Source organism: Callorhinus ursinus, unplaced genomic scaffold, assembly GCF_003265705.2.
Source record: "Callorhinus ursinus isolate GAN/ISIS: 27379988/994484 unplaced genomic scaffold, GSC_fseal_2.0 scaffold21, whole genome shotgun sequence".
Taxonomy (NCBI): Eukaryota; Metazoa; Chordata; class Mammalia; order Carnivora; family Otariidae; genus Callorhinus; species Callorhinus ursinus.
The window spans coordinates 3,861,168-3,878,076 of NW_027397083.1; the positions used below are offsets into that span (position 1 = coordinate 3,861,168).

The 16,909-nt window shown below is 38.2% G+C and overlaps 1 protein-coding gene across 1 annotated transcript in view; it reads left to right on the plus strand.

The window, feature by feature from the left end:
• The window catches only part of NUP160 (nucleoporin 160), a 45,448-nt gene that overhangs the window by 19,268 nt on the left and 9,271 nt on the right, over positions 1-16,909 (plus strand). The window contains exons 12-27 of the mRNA XM_073904597.1: positions 821-904; positions 1,191-1,361; positions 2,135-2,234; positions 2,512-2,677; positions 3,139-3,266; positions 3,359-3,519; positions 6,040-6,173; positions 6,873-6,943; positions 7,669-7,828; positions 8,858-8,927; positions 9,451-9,549; positions 10,209-10,328; positions 13,897-13,992; positions 14,092-14,186; positions 14,283-14,379; positions 14,473-14,578. Coding sequence (XP_073760698.1) covers positions 821-904; positions 1,191-1,361; positions 2,135-2,234; positions 2,512-2,677; positions 3,139-3,266; positions 3,359-3,519; positions 6,040-6,173; positions 6,873-6,943; positions 7,669-7,828; positions 8,858-8,927; positions 9,451-9,549; positions 10,209-10,328; positions 13,897-13,992; positions 14,092-14,186; positions 14,283-14,379; positions 14,473-14,578 — 1,858 coding nt within the window. The remainder of the gene's footprint in view (positions 1-820; positions 905-1,190; positions 1,362-2,134; positions 2,235-2,511; positions 2,678-3,138; positions 3,267-3,358; positions 3,520-6,039; positions 6,174-6,872; positions 6,944-7,668; positions 7,829-8,857; positions 8,928-9,450; positions 9,550-10,208; positions 10,329-13,896; positions 13,993-14,091; positions 14,187-14,282; positions 14,380-14,472; positions 14,579-16,909) is intronic.

Sequence of the window (16,909 nt, forward strand, 5' to 3'; positions counted from 1 at the left end):
ATTCTTAAATATCTGGCTATTGCATGTTTTCTGTTTTCTCTCTGCGAAAACGTGTGGGTGAAACGGTCACTCCCTTCTAAGGTGTTTTTTCTTTTCATCCCATCAGCCTTCTTCCTTGTTAACAATTAAGTGTATTTGTCTTATGATATCTCTTGCACACTGAAATATTAAATAATCACTAAGGCATGAATGCTCTCCTTAGGGACACCTGGGTGGCTCAGTTGGTTGAGTGTCTGCCTTTGGCTCACGTCATGATCCCAGGGTGCTGGGATCGAGCCCCGTGTGGGGCTCCTTGCTCGGCGGGGAGCCTGGTTCTCCTCTCCCTCTGCCATTCCCCCTGCTTGTGCTCTCTCACTGTCTCTGTCAAAAAATAAATAAAATGTTTTAAAAATAAATAAAATAAATGCTCTCCTTTAGGAGAGTCATTCCTAGTAGAGTGACCAGCCACAAGACTACTCTAGCTTGTTTTGTGCCAGTCGGGTGTGTGTATTTAGCATCATTTTATACCTTCTGGCTGAGCAATAGCCTCTCAGGGTTTTTTTTTGCTTTTTGTAATCCAGTTGTACCCTGTTCTAATTCTGTCAGATTCATGGATTTCTGTAGTTCTGGTCTATATAAATGATTTCCAAAAAAAAAATGATTTCAAACTGGCTATGATTTTACATACAGGAATTATTCACAGTGTTAGACATAGATGGGTTGTTCAGGCATTTTCAGTTTCTATTGTAAGCTGTGTATTGGCTCAGCCTTCTAAATTGAAGTATTTCTCATTCAGTTTTGGGTAGTATATAATACTCTAAAATGTCTCTCTTAATTTTAGATTTTCTGTAGAGGAACTGAGAGGAATTTAGATCTTTCATGGAGTGAACTGAAGAAAGAAGTCACTTTAGCTGTTGAAAGTGAGGTGAGGTTTGGGTAGAGAAAGAATGATAATTTCTTGGTACAGGGTAGGTTGGTACTGAGGAATTGTTCAAGTTGTTCACTGGATCTTGTTAGTAGGAAGTATAAATGTTTAAACCTTTTAATTTGAAAATTAGAGATATATATAGTCTATGGCATGTAATGCATAAGGGATATTCATTTGGCTATAACTTAGTAAAATGATATTAGACAGTTATGTTTTGGGGAAAAAAGATCCCAAATGGTATTAAGAGTTTCTCTCCCCCCCCCCCCGCCTTCTTCTTTGCCAGCTCCAAGGAAGTGTAACAGAATATGAATTTTCCCAGGAGGAGTTTCGAAATTTACAACAGGAATTCTGGTGCAAGTTCTATGCCTGTTGTCTTCAGTACCAAGAAGCCCTCTCTCATCCTCTTGCCCTGCATTTGAATCCACACACAAACATGGTGTGCCTCCTGAAAAAAGTAAGGGAGCTAAAGCGTGTAGAACTCCTTTAGGTGGGTCTGCGGATCTTTCAGACTATCAGCCAGGTCAGATGTTATAGTTAGCTTTTAGGACTTTTTTTTCTTTTAGAATTATAGTTCATTTGTATTTAGATAGTCTTCTGCATTATTTATAATTTTCTTGCATTTTACGTTATTTACCTTATTATGTCTTGAAGTGATTTCAAACTTTAAAGAGTTACAAGATAGCACAAGGACTTTTTTTTTTTTTGCACAAAGAACTTTTGTATACCCTTCACCCAGATTCGTTGTTTGTTAGCTTCCATTTGCTTTCCCTCTTTTTATACATATTTATTTTTCTTCTTAAGCCGCTTGACAGTCATAGACATTATGCCCCTGTATCCTTAAATATTTTACTATGTATCTTAAGAGCAGTGTATTCTTACATAACCACAGCACAATTTAAAGATCAGGTAATTCGTTATTGATATGATATTGTACTGTTACATTCTGATTTTACCAGTTGTGCCCATAATTTTTCCCCTGATATAGGATCCAGTCTAAGATCTTGGATATATTTGGTTGTCATGTTTATTTAGCTTAATCTTGAGCTTTTGTCAGCCTTTCTTTGTCTTCCATGACATTGACATTTTTTGAAAACTATACCTGTTTTATAGAGTGTCTCTCAGCTTGGATATGTCTGGTGTTTCCTTGTGATAAGATTCAGGTCTCAATTTTTTTATACCTGTAAACATTCATTGAAAAAAGTGTAATTGGAAGATTTGTATTTCCAGGGGTACCTGTCTTTCCTTGTGCCTTCCTCCTTAGTGGATCATTTGTATCTCCTACCTGATGAGAACCTTTTGGCAGAGGATGAGGCAGCTATATCTGATGGTAATAATAATTACTGTGTCCATATTTAAGCCCCTTCCTACATGAACTCTGTGCTTTGTTTCAATGGGATGCAAAAAAACTTTAATTGCCACTATGACCTTTCCTGGTCAGTTTACCACAATATAGATACTGTAAGGAAACCTGAAGAGGCCTAAGCATCTCCAAGACCTCAGATAGATCCTTGGCATTTAATTATTAATATTTTATTTTAGTATAATATTAATCAGTGTCTCTTCATTGGCTTGAGTCATGAATGTTAATTTTCTCTTACTCACAGATGTGGATGTTGCTCGGGATGTCATGTGTCTTATAAAATGTCTTCGCCTGATTGGGGAGTCAGTAACTATGGATATGTCAGCAGTGATGGAAATGAGCTGTTACAACCTACAGTCTCCAGAAAAGGCTGCAGAACAGATTCTGGAAGATTTGATCACTATTGATGTGTAAGGAGAATTTAGGGTAAAGTGCATTTCCTAATAGAAATTTAGCAAATTTTAGTGCCAGCATCAAGTTTTTAATGTACATTCAAGTCCATGCAAAGTAGTGGTTTGAAGTTAAAATGAGTTGCTATAATTCTCAATAGGTGTCTCTGCTTTTAAACAAAATCTAACACATGAATTCAGATCTGGAAGCAGACTCATAAATTATTCTCAGTTAACTACTAACTGAGCTATAAATTCTAAAACATAAAAGTATTTGCTCACATGCATTTTGTCTGTCATTTCTAAAAGAATGAGGAAAAATTTGCTATATGAAGTAAAAGTATCTTGTATGCCAGAGTGATTATCTCCACTCCTTTATTGTGTAGCTGGTCTTCCTGTTTCATAGAGCGTTTAGCTTATAGGACTTATAGAGTCTGTGTTACGTATTCTCAGTAGTAATAGTTTCCTGATTGTCCTTCTAGAGAAAATGTGATGGAAGATATTTGCAGTAAGCTGCAGGAGATCAAGAACCCAATCCAGGCCATTGGGCTGCTTGTGCGGGAAATGGATTATGAGACAGAAGTGGAAATGGAAAAGGGGTTCAGTCCAGGTGAATGACAACAAACGTGTCTCTTTGATTTAGAGAAAACAGTTTAACTCCTTTTAACTTCTTTTCCTTTTTTTTTTTTCTCTTAATTATAGCTCAGCCTTTGAATATTCGAATGAATCTTTCCCAGCTGTATGGTGGTAACACAGCAGCATGCATTGTGTGCAGAGGTGTGTGTAAGATCGCCAGCACTCGCTTCCTCATCTGCCGAGACCTTGTGATATTGCAGCATCTGCTAATGAGGCTGGGGGATGCCGTAAGTACTGCTGGGGGGAGACCTGTACAGTCTCCTCACAGAGCAGAGTGTCGGCTCTCTGAGTGCAGACTTGTCTTTGTTCACTGCTCTGTCACCTACGTATGACCTGTAGCGAGTGTCTAAAATCACAGATCAAGAACATACATGATGGGGACGCCTGGGTGGCTCAGTTGGTTAAGCATCTGCCTTTGGCTCAGGTCATGATGCCAAGATCCTGCGATCTGGCCCCATGTCAGGCTCTCTATTTGGCAGGGAGCCTGTTTTTCCCTCTCCCTCTGCCTGCCTCTCCCCCTACTTGTGTGGGCATTCTCTGTCAAATAAATAAAATCTTTTTAATTAATTAATTAAAATCTTAGAAAAAAAAGAACATAGATGACATGGGGCACCTGCTGACTCAGTCTGAAGAGCATGCGACTCTTGAGTTTGAGTCCCATGTTGGGTGTAGAGATTACTTAAAAATAAATAAGGGCACCTGGGTGGCTCAGTTGATTAAGTGTCAGACTCTTGATCTCAGCTCAGGTCTTGATCTCAGGGTTTGAGTTCAAGGTCTGTGTTGGGGTTCATGCTGGGTGAGGAGCCTACTTTTTAAAAAATAAATAAGCTTAGGGCGCCTGGGTGGCTCGTTAAGCTTCTGCCTTCGGCTCAGGTCATGATCCCAGGGTCCTGGGATCAAGCCCCGCATCGGGCTCCCTTGCTGCACGGGAAGCCTGCTTCTCCCTCTCCCACTCCCCCTGCTTGTGTTCCCTCTCTCACTGTGTCTCTCTGTCAAATAAATACATAAAATCTTTTAAAAAAAACAAGTAAATAAATAAGCTTAAAAAAATCCATGAAGCAGATTATTTTACAATTAATCTTTGTATGTATAGTGATGGGGAAATTTCCCAGGGTGGCTTTCCCAAAATTTAGTATTGTTAGTAACTACTTTGCATGTGATAACAAGATACCATTTAGTGTAGAAGAGAAAGGAAAAAGAAGAAAAAGAACTCTTATTTCTGCAGTACAAAATTTAGCCTAGGCACATTTTTTTCTTTTAAGATGTATATGTTTATTTGAGAGAGATAGCGTGTGCACTGCGGGAGGCCAGGAGGGAGAGAGAGAATCTCAAGCAGGCTCCATGGCCAGCATGGAGCCCAACTCGGGGCTCCATCTCATGACCCTGGGGTCATGACCTGAGCCAAAACCCAAGAGTCAGACACTCAACCAACTGCACCACCTGGGGGTCCTCCCAACTCCATTCTGTGCTTCCTTTTCCATCCTAGTCTTCTTAGACCACCAGACTCTTGTCTTGTTGTCTCGTAGTCCTTGTTTCCCACGCTACTAAATGTTCCATGTTTAGAGATTGCCTTTCTGCCCTCAGGCAGAAGCCCCACTCGTCTGTCAGTTGGTCATCTCATCCTGGCCTGACAAGGGAGCAGTCTGGTTCACTAACTCATGTTAATGTATAAAGAACTGCAAGGCCTTTGGGACTCCCAAAGCTGTTCATATATTTTAAATCAGAATTTATTAACTCAAATACGTTGATAATGGTAGAATTTCGGGTAAAAATAAGGAGGACATTTAGGAAGATGATTTAAGACCACCCGGGAGACACAGGAGCCTTTCCTGAGAGCCTGGTACTCAAGGCAGCCCTTACTGAGTTCTTTTCAATCTCTGCAGTCTTCCATTTATTTCCTCAGTAGTTTTTGTGGGGCATTTGTTTGTTTGTTAATTATAACCATTGTTTTTTTTCTAAGTACAGAAGTAATAGATGTTCATCATAGAACCTTTGTATGTAAGCCTCTGTCTATAAACAAAAAAAAATTAAAATTCATCTGTAATTGACCCAGTGACAACTGGGATAGCATTTTGGTGTACACCCTTCTTTCTCTGCACACGTTTTATTTCTAGAATTAGGATATGCTACGTGGTATTTTTGTAATCTGATTGTTTTTATTCTACCTTACACAGCTCATCAGTATTTTCACAGGTCATTAAGTATTCTACAAAACTATTTTTATAGTTAACCTAGCACAGTTTTATTCAACCAGTCCCATTTGTGGCCATCCAGGTTGTTGCCAGTTTTTTCCTCATACCTATAAATACCCGTACACCTCTACTGTATCTTTGAGATAAATTCTCAGAACTCAGAATTGATTGGTCCCAGGCTATGCACATTTTAAAGGCTTTTGGTGGTATTGCCCAAATTTCCTCTAATGTTGATAACTATTTTTATCCAAGACTAGTAACATAAGGAAGGGCTTAGATTTCCCTGTTCCTGTTCTTGAATTCTGAGCCCACAGATTCAGTGAAAATTACACTTTTGCTTTCTCTTTCACCATCAGCATTTTTGTACTGTTACATCTTTGGGTAGATATTTTTGCTACCCTAAAATTTAATGGGTGTGTTGCCTTTATGTACATATGTCGCTTTTTTTGTATGCCTTTTGTAACTGTGTTTGTTATTTATTTTACCTCTACCTGAACCTTAAGAGTTATCACTAATCGCTGTGTATGGTCTCACCCACCCACTCATCATGTATAGGTGATCTTGGGAGCTGGTCAGCTCGTTCAAGACCAGCAAGACCTACTACATCGAACAACTCCTCTACTCTTATCTTATTATCTCATTAAGTGGGGAAGTCAGTGCTTGGCAACTGATGTTCCAGTTGACACACTGTGAGTTTCAGTATTCTGGTTATTTTTAAAATGCGAGTTTGATTATTTTTTTCATTGTCTTAAAAATTGTAAATGTTATGCGGTTCCATGATTTGCCCATAAAATTCAGAGAGCATTTAGCTGCTTCAATTTCTAAAGGTTGAAGGCAGTTTATAAAAAGAATCAAAATACTAGATATACATTATTATATATGTGGTTTTTTGAAGAGAAAAAATGTTTATTCTGGAGTGGAAATGAAAAATATATATAATTTCTAAAATTTGTCTTTTCTTAGAAACTGTTGAGAGAGGTAGTTTTTCACTAACCATGCGTTTTTTTATGCTTTTTCTAAAATTGAAATAGAGTTGACACACAATGTTACCTGAGTTTCAGGTGTACCATTATTACATATGTGTGTGTGTTTAATGTAAAGATAAATCCTGTTGAAGGCCAAATAGTCAGATGAGGTCACAGGGCAAGTTAGACCACGCACAAAAACATACTAGTTATGAAAGGTAGGCTGAGCTGCTTTATAACCAAAAGAAAAAGAATCCTTTACTTAAAAGAATTACATTTTCAATAAGATAAACTGTCCTGTTTGGCAATGTCCTTTCAGTAGAGCTTTTATATGTAACTTATTAAGTTGACAGTGTTGTTTGGAGAAGAACTTGTAGTAATGTTTGTGTAGAAGAACTGCTGTCTTTTTCTCTGTTCTCCCAGGGAGTCCAATTTACAACACTTGTCAGTACTGGAACTGACAGACTCTGGTGCTGTAATGGCAAATAAGTTTGGTAAGGACTAGACTGTATGCATTTGATTTTAAATTTGGCTTTTATTGCATATTCATTAAATCTGATTGTAATGGCAAATGCCACCTCTACTGTGGAAAGATTGGGTAGGCTGTGCTTTCACTTTGGGAGGTTCATAAGTGAGCTGTGGCCTGAGACCTGTGACAGGGAGCCCATGAAACCCCGAGAAACCCAAATCAGGCAAAGACTAAGGGTGTTGCATATATAAACATATATGTATGTGTGTATTCCTGCTTTTCTATTGTATATTGATACTCTGGTGATTAATTCAACAAAATTAGTTTTAAAATTTAAGTTCATGGTAGCTTTTGTAATCTTGTCTTAATACATATTTAAAAGGCATCGTCTCTCATACTTGAGAACCATTCTGGAAATTTGTTTTGTATTATTTTGGTATAAAACTTGGAATCTGGAGACCGTATTTACTGTAAACACTCCCTAAGGAAGACGCTTAGGTGTAGTGAGATCAGTGAAGAGAAAAGGACATGAGTACACTGTTGATTTAAGTGTTTTTTTTATTGCATTTGTATGGTACTTCACACTTTATAATAAGCTGCTTTTATTTATGTTGCCAATGATTACACCCATGGTGCATTTTATATTTTGAAATAATGTTCTTTATTATAGGCATAAAATGAATTAGACTATCTTAATTGAAAATTGGCACTATCACAAGTTGATGATTGTCATAACTTTTTCTTTTTAAGTATCTAGCCCTCAGACAATTGTGGAATTATTCTTCCAAGAAGTTGCAAGAAAACATATCATATCTCATCTCTTCTCTCAACCAAAGGCACCTCTGAGCCAAACTGGGTTGAATTGGCCTGAGATGATTACTGCAACTACCAATTATTTGTTGCAGCTTTTGTATCCTTTTATTTAAAAGCCAGTTAGGGGGCTCCTGGGTGGCTCAGTCAGTTGGCTAAGTGGACGACTCTTGACTTCACCTAAGGTCATGATCTCTGGGTCCTGGCATCAAGCCTTGCATTGGGCTCCGCAGTCAGCAGGGAATCTGCTTGAGGATTCTCTCATCCCTCTCCCTCTCTTCCTCCCCCGACTCATGGCGCATGCACTCTCTCTCACTCTCTCAAATAAATGAATAAATCTTTAAAAAAATGAAAGCCAGTTAAAAGGTGTTTTCTGTCTAAATAGCCTAAGGCTCTTATTCTCCCTGGATAATGAAGATTCTCAGTGAGATTGGGTGCTTATTCCCCCAACAGGAAATGATAATATTTACTCTCAGATATCCCAATTTGTATTTTATTTTGTTTTATTTTCCTCCGGACTTAGCCAGATTTTCTTGGTACACAAATACTTAATACCCAGATCTCTTAAAACACTGTATGTTCATCAGGTATTTATTGAATGGCTCTGTATGTCAGACACTATGGTAGATGCTGGGTGTCCACTGGCACCAAAGGTCTGTATAGTATACCAGAACTGGCAGTGATCGCCCAGGGATGAAATACATGGGTTAGCCCATAGATTGAATTCTGAGCTAGGTGACTAGGCTTCTAATATATAACGTTTAAACGATGGGGCGCCTGGGTGGCTCAGTCGTTAAGCGTCTGCCTTTGGCTCAAGTCGTGATCTCCGGGGTCCTGGGATCGAGCCCCGCATCGGGCTCCCTGCTCGGCGGGAAGCCTGCTTCTCCCTCTCCCGCTCCCCCTGCTTGTGTTCCCTCTCTCGCTGTGTCTCTGTCAAATAAATAAATAAAATCTTTAAAAAAAGAATAACCTTTAAACCGTGTTTGTCTAATACAAGAACACGTGCTCTGCCACCCTCTCTTACCTTCTTTTTTAAAAATCAAGTCACTGCATGGAGTTTGATGCCCAATATGTATATATATTTTAAGTTTGCCAGAAAAGTAGAAAAATCTCCTTATCCAGTGACTAGATGGCCTAGCAATCCCGGATGTCTCTTTCTGGAATGTTTGATGGGGAATTGTCAGTATGTACAATTGCAGGTGAGTACAGTTTAATCATTCTTGTAAAGAATGGGATTTCTGGAATTTTTTCCTTTATAAATGTTACCTGTATTTTAATTGGCTGATAATAAGAACCACAGTAATTTAAACTTGATTGCACCAAAATATACCCCAGAGACATTTTCTTTACTTCTCTCTTAACATGTCATTCCTAATTTTTTTTCCTAGGGTATCTTGTTTTGCTTTTTTAATCCTGTTGGTTCTCTTTATACTAAAACAAACATAACATTGTCTTCATATAAATCCTTTACAGGAATCTCGTCATTAAACCAGTAAAGACCAAAAGTTGAAAATTGCTAAGTTGGATAAGTGTATGTGTTTTTACATGTGTTGGTGGTATTAGAGTAGATTAACAGGATTAGATTTTAATTTCCAGATGATTTCAGGAAATACACCTTTTGTGTTGATTGACCACTATCTTCTTTCCCTCTTTGAAAAACTTGGGAATGGTTATCTCCTTATATTTATTTTCTAATCAGAGAGCAACTTTTATGCCTTTAAGGATTATATTCAACTGCTACGTCCCTGGTGTCAAGTCAATGTTGGTTCCTGTCGATTTATGCTGGGACGGTGTTACCTGGTTACAGGAGAGGGACAGAAGGTAAATTGCATTTGAATGATGAACCAACTTCAGTGCAAAGAGGGCACTTGGTCTCCATCTAAACTAGGTTGGGGGGTGGAAGGCACAGAATCCTCCAGATGTGGGTAAAGACGATTAGTGCCAGCAGGAGCCGTGTGGGGGTTGTTCAGCTTTCATGTGCTTTGCAAATTAGTTAGAACATGGGAAAACATGAAGAAGAAAACGTTAAAACCCTTTTGCCCCTGTGTAGGTGTTTTTAAGGACAAATTTTTTTTAAATTTTATGCTACTTTCTCGCCCCATTATGGAAGTTTACCTTTCTAAGTTGTTCCCTGACATCCTATTTATGTGAATTTTCAAATATGCAGAAAGTTTAAAGACTTAAACAATCATATACTCACCACTCGAATTCTACAAATGTTAACAGGTTACTATGCAACTGTATATTTATCCATCAGATTTCTTATTAAAAATATCATTTAAGTTAAAAATGAGATAAATGAAGAAAAATATTAAATATGTGTCAGAATTTAGAATGGCAGAAATTGTAAATGTAGTCAACAGTCTTAATTTTTCTTTTTTGGCTTTCCTTTAGCACCTGCCCTCCCCCTCCCCAACTTTTAAGCACCTAGAATTAGAACAGTCCATTATAAGTCATTTTGTGTTCTTTTATTTCTCCAGGCTCTGGATTGCTTCCGCCATGCAGCATCTGAAGTGGGCAAAGAGGAGTTCTTGGATCGCTTGATTCGCTCAGAAGATGGGGAGATTGTGTCCACCCCCAAGATGCAGTATTATGATAAGGTATATTATGGTGTGGTTTGGTCCTTCTTATACACCACCCTGTGTAAAAATGTATCTGAAATCATTGCTTTTGTGTTTGGGGAGAAAAGTAATGTAAAAATTTAATTGTTCCCTGAACTTCCAAGAGAAGAGAAATTAATTCCCTGGAGAAATTAAAGAAAATGTGTATTTTAATGAAATTGGTAATGTTTTTAACTTAAGTGAAATTCCTATCATGATACCAGTTTGTTAGCCTGGTCATCAGAATTTTACTGATAGTAGTCTTGCCTAAATCTCAAGGAATTAACTTGGAATGCTGTATTTAGCCTTAGTTTAATATTTGGACCTCGGTGTCTCTCCTGGCCTTTTTTCCTGTCACTCTTTTCTCTGATCATTCAGTTCTAGAGAGAGTGGCCTGCTTACTGTCTCATGCAAGCCAGGCATACACTCTATTCCCTTCAAGACCTTTGTACCTGCTGTTCCCCTTTTTCCAGATAGTCAAGCCTCAAGTCCTCATTTCATTGAAGTCTCTGTGCCTCTGTCACCATAACATTTAACCATGCTTGATGTTTAGATTTTAGATAACTATTTGTTGTCATCTGAATTTCCCACCAAAAAGTAAATGACAAAGGCAGGCTTAACCATTTTGTTCATTGCTTGTAAAAGGGACAAATGATTTTTTTTTTTAACTGAGCTCTATGCCCAGTGTGGGCTTGAGCTCATGACCCCGCGATCAAGAGTTGCATGCTCTACTGACTGAGCCAGCCGGGTGCCCCAAGATAAATGAATTTCTACTGAAAGAGATTTGTAGCTCTTAATAACCCTCCACCATCCTTCTGATGAGAAAATTATTTTGAATTCTAAGGATTTTTTTTTTAAGATTTATTTTATTATTTATTTATTTGAGGGAGAGAGAGAGCACGTGAGTGGGGTAGGGAGAGGGAGAGAATTTTAAGCAGGCTCCAAGCTCAGCATGGAGCTCACTGAGGGTCTTGATGTCACGACCCTGAGATCATGACCTGAACTGAAATGAAGACTCGGTCACTTAACCTACTGAGCCACCCAGGTGCCCCAGTTTTTTGCTTGTTTGTTTGTTTTTAAGTAATCTCCACACGCACTGTGGGGCTCAGACTTACCACCCCAAGCAAGAGTTGCACACTCTGCCACCTGAGCTAACCAGGCACCCCGAATTCTAAGGATTTTTTAATCTGAGGCTGGCTAGATTTGAGGAATTGGTAAATCCCCTGAAATTGTGTGCAAAATGTTGCTTGTTTTTTTTCTGTGGAGAAGCTCCATAGCTTTCATCAGAAGAAAGTTACTGATTCAAAAAACATGATAAATCACTGCTCCCGATGGACCCCAAGGTGGGCCATTGAAGAAAATACTAGAACTCTCACAGAAGAAATAAATTAAGATGTGCTAAGGTTTAATATAAGGATCAACCCTGGTGCTTTTATGTGGTCCTTTACCAGGTGGTCACTTGTCATTTAGTCTCAAGGTAGGCATCTGAAGGAAGAGGGAAGTTGTCATAGCTAGGGCAGGGGTTCAGAGGGGCACCTACACTACTCCATTTGATTTCAGTAGATTATGTTTGCCTGCTTAAATTGATGTATACATGATATTGCTTCATTTTAATACAAATCACCTCCACAATTTTAAAAAAAATCCTGCAAAGAAGCCAGATTAAGAAAGTACAAGCAAATGAGGACAAAATAGGGCTGATACTTTTCCCTTTGATACAGGCTCTTCGTCAGCCATATTGCAAGGTAAAAACAGTAACAGTCTATAATCAGATCTGACAAGAATCAGCTGATAACAGTTGAACTTCTCAGGAATGCTATTTTAAAATCTAAGTAAGTGTATCTTGAATTAAAATGTCAACTCAGGATAATAAGAAACCATGATAATTATTGGACGCCTAGGTGGCTCAGTCGGTTAAGCGTCGCCTTCGGCTCAGGTCATGATCCCATGATTCCCAGGGTTCTGGGATGGAGTCCCGCATCGGGCTCCCTGCTCAGCGGCGATTCTGCTTCTCCCTGTCCCTTTGCTCCTCCTCCCCTCTGCTCCTACTTTCTCTCAAATAAATAAATAAAATCTTTAAAAAAAAATTTATCAAGGCATTAAGCATCCTAATCACCTGTAGTGGAGTATAAATTAGTTACAACCACTTTGAAAAACTGTTGGTATTTACTAGCTGCAATCATTGATATACCCTATGACCCGGTTATTCCAATTCTAAATATTTCCATAAACATATACATACTTACCAAAAGAGATGTACAATCATGATCCAAGCAACATATTCATAAAACTCATACACTAGAAACCCAAGTGTCCATTGACAGAATGGATCCATAAATTATGGTATATTCTTTGAATGGAATACCATAGCAATGAAAGGAAATGCTGCATATAATAACGGATCAGTCTTATAAACATGTTAAGCAAAGTAAGACAGACACACACAAAAATACATACCATAAGATTCTATTTCCATGAAATTAAAAACAACCAGTAAAAGTCAAAAGAGGCTGGAAGGAGTCACGTGGGAGCTTTGGAATGCTGCTATGTTACAATTCTTATTTTAGGAGCTTGTTACGTGGATATGTTTACTTTGTGAACATTCAGTCAGCTGTTTACCTGGGATTTATGTACATTTCTAAACATATGTTATAGTTCAAGAAAAAGTATAAAATAAAAACTAAGCATCCAAAACAAAAAGATGTTTTATACTGTTAATAAAGAAAAGAATAAGTACTAATAAAAATTATTCAAAACTTTTTTATCTTTATTTCATCCTCTATAAATTTATATGTTGAGTGTGTTAAACATTAATTAGAGAGCTGTGTGTACATAAGTAAATACATGTGCATGTGCGCACAGACGTTAATAGGGTGGACAGTCAAAAAAGTTTGAAGAGCACTGTTCTGTCTTGTATTAGAAATGGATTATGTCAGCAGGGAGTCTGCTTCTCCCTCTGATCCTCTTCCCTCTCGTGCTCTCTATCTCTCATTCTCTCTGTCTCAAATAAATAAATAAAATCTTTAAAAAAAAAAGAAATGGATTATGTCAAACATTATTCTCTTTCGGGTTTTATAAGGCTATGTTGGCAATTTATTTTCCGGGCTTTAAATTCATCTATGACCTAAACAGTTACTAGGAAAAGTCAGTAGTGAAATTGCATGTGTTCCTTCAACAAATACTCACTAAGAGCCCACTGTGTACTAAACACTGAACATAGAGCCGTGAACAAAAAAACCAATAGGGAATTTTACAGTAAGCCTGTTATTTGACAGTAGAATCTAAAGGAAAGTCTTATTTTATTTATTTATTTTAAGTAATCTCTACACCCAGCGTGGGGCTCAGACTCACGACCCGGAGATCAAGAGTCACGTGCTCTTCCGGCTGAGCCAGCCAGGCGCCCCTAAAGGAAAGTCAAATATTAACCAAATAATCCTGTCTTGTAGTCAACATCTTTGATTCAGTCTTCATCTTAACTAGTTATCTTTCTGATTGATATAATTCCTATTTCAATTTGAAGTGCACTACCGTATTAATTTTAATGGAAACTCCCTCTATTTCTCCTCAGGTTTTGCGTCTACTAGATGTTGTTGGTTTGCCTGAGCTGGTTATTCAGTTGGCTTCGTCAATATTAACTGAAGTAGGTGGTGACTGGAAAAGTCAGGTAAGAATGAACTATAATGTAGTTATTTCCCTTTAGATTTGTCCTGGATGTGGGATTTTAATTGCTATTGTTTTTTTCCCCCCTGTATTTGACATTTAGGCTACCTTAAGGACATGCATTTTCAAACATCATTTGGATTTGGGTCACAATAGCCAAGCATATGAAGCCTTAACCCAAATTCCTGATTCCAGCAGGTAGTCAATCCCAGTCTTTTTTAGAGAAGGCAGTTTACCAGCCCTGTTTAATCCACTGAGACAATTTGCCCTCACGTCCCTTTTTTTTTCTCCTAGGCAGTTAGATTGTCTGCGGCAGCTGGTGGTAGTTCTTTGCGAACGCTCACAGCTACAGGATCTTGTAGAGTTTCCCTATGTGAATCTGCATAACGAGGTAATTTTATTTGTCCACTGATGACTGGACACAGCCGTGGTGGTTGTCATGCTCGCTACTAACTTTGGTATCTAATTGCTTCCCCCTCGTTAGGTTGTGGCAATAATTGAATCACGTGCGCGAGCTGTGGACCTTATGACTCACAATTACTATGAGCTCCTCTATGCCTTTCACGTCTTTCGCCACAATTACCGAAAGGGTGAGCAGTTGAAGCCAACAGTCTTTGTTAGGGGCAACCTTAGCAGTTTAATCGTGTTTTATAAAAATACTGTTTGACTTATGTAATTTTTACCTTATTTTCACCATGAATGAGTGTTCTCTATAAGCATTTGGGGAAATTATGTTTAATTACAAGATTAGCTTCACCCTTTTGAAGATCAACTGTTAGCCTTAAAGACATGCAATTTCTAGAACATTCTTGAGGCATTTCCAGTGAGATGTCATTCTATCCATATCTTCTGTCTGATTTTAAAAGAAACTTTAACTTTTTTACTAGAGGCATCTTGAATTCTTGTGGCTGGTTTTGAGTTCTTGTGCCAGCTTGCTATTGCCCTTATTTTTGCTAATTCTTTTGAGAGTAAGTTGTAGATGTCATGTTTCAATGTATAAATGCTTAAGATGCGTCTGCTGAGGACATTTTCTTAGATAACCTCAATACGATTATCAGATTAAGGAAATATAACTAATGTCATTAATTAAATGTAAATATAATGCTATCGTGATTTTTTTAATAGCACATTCCTCCCATACCGTCCTTACCCCCGATTAGAATCACACATGGCATTTATTTGTCTTGTCTCTTTAGTCTCCTTTAATCTGGAGCACTTCTTTTTGCCTTACTTTACCTTGATGTCGTTGATATTTTTGAAGAGTACAGGCCAGTCGTTTTTGTAGAATGTATCTTAGTTTGGATTTGTATGATGACTAATGAAGTCTTTATCAGAACAGCTAAAATGGTGGTAAGCATAGCATAACACATAGGGAAGTTGAATCGCTGTGTCGTACATCTGAAACTAATGTGGCATTGTCAGCTATACTCAAAAAGATTTAAAAGAAAAAAAAAGCAAAATCTTTGAGACAGAAAAAAAAAGAACAGCTAAGAAGGAATTGTATGTCTGTTTTAAGATCACATTTTTCAAGATAACCATTGTGGTTCTCCTTTGGAACTGGTAATATTTTTTACCATTTTCCCCCTCAGAGAACTTTTCATAAGGTTTCTTGCTAATTTTCGTTGGAAGGAATAGATGGAAGTAATTCATAAACATGCTGTTAATTTTCCTAGTGGTGAAACGTTTGCGGATTCCTTATATTCTTGACTCATACAGACAGGGACATGTAGATGATTAAAGATCTCTCACTGTTTGCTTTTACAGTGACAATATCCATTACATCAACCTGGTTAAGATCACTTTAGCTGGGGGCCCCTGGGTGGCTCAGTCGGTTAAAGCGTCTGCCTATGGCTCAGGTCACGATCTCTGGGTCCTGGGATCGAGCCCTACATTGGGCTCCCCACTCAGTGGAGAGTCTGCTTCTCCCTCTCTCCCTCTCCCTGTGCCCCTGCTTGTGCTCTCTCACTTTCTCTCTCTCAAATAAATAAATAAAACCTTAAAAAAAAAAAAAAGACCACTCTACCTGAATTCATGTTCAGATCTTTCTGGAGCAAGACTTGCTATCCTAAAAAATGTCTTAATATGGCAGGCACTCAGAAACATTTGTTGGCGGGCTAAAGTCAGTCATTTTCATTTTAAATAAAATTATATGAATTTTAAAACTGTTGGAATGAAAAATAGTTTCATGTGAAAACTAAAAGAAATGTTAAATGCGGGGCGCCTGGGTGGCTCAGTCGTTAGTCTCTGCCTTCGGCTCAGGTCATGATCCCAGGGTCCTGGGATTGAGCCCCACATCGGGGTCCCTGCTCAGCAGGAAGCCTGCTTCTCCCTCTCCCACTCCCTCTGCTTGTGTTCCCCCTCTCGCTGTCTCTCTCTCTCTGGCAAACAAACAGACAAACAAAAAAAAATGTTAAAGACTCTGGTTTCTGGAGTCTCATGCTGCCTCAGAACAAGGTGTTTTTCAATATTTCATTCAGCTTGTGTGACTAAAGTATTATAAAGATAATCCATTCTTGAGCAGAGCATCCAAATATTTCTTGGTCTTGCTGGGTGGAATTAAGTAAAAATGGCTGAAACTAGCATTCTAAACTAGTCTTGTGTACTATCTGGAAATGTAGTATCTAAAAGGTAGAAGTAGGGACACCTGGCTGGCTCAGTTGGTAGAGCTTACGACTCTTAATCTCAGGATCATGAGTTCACGCCCCACGTTGGGCATAGAGAATCACTTTTAAAATGAATGAATGAATGTCGGAAGTAACATTTACAGATTTTTTTCTTTTTTTTCTTAATTGTAGTAAAATAGACATAACATAAACTCTACTAACTTAACCAATTTTTAGTATTCAGTAGTGTTATGTATATTCACATTACTGTGTAACCAGTGTCCAGAACTTTTCATCTTGCAAAATGGAAACACTATA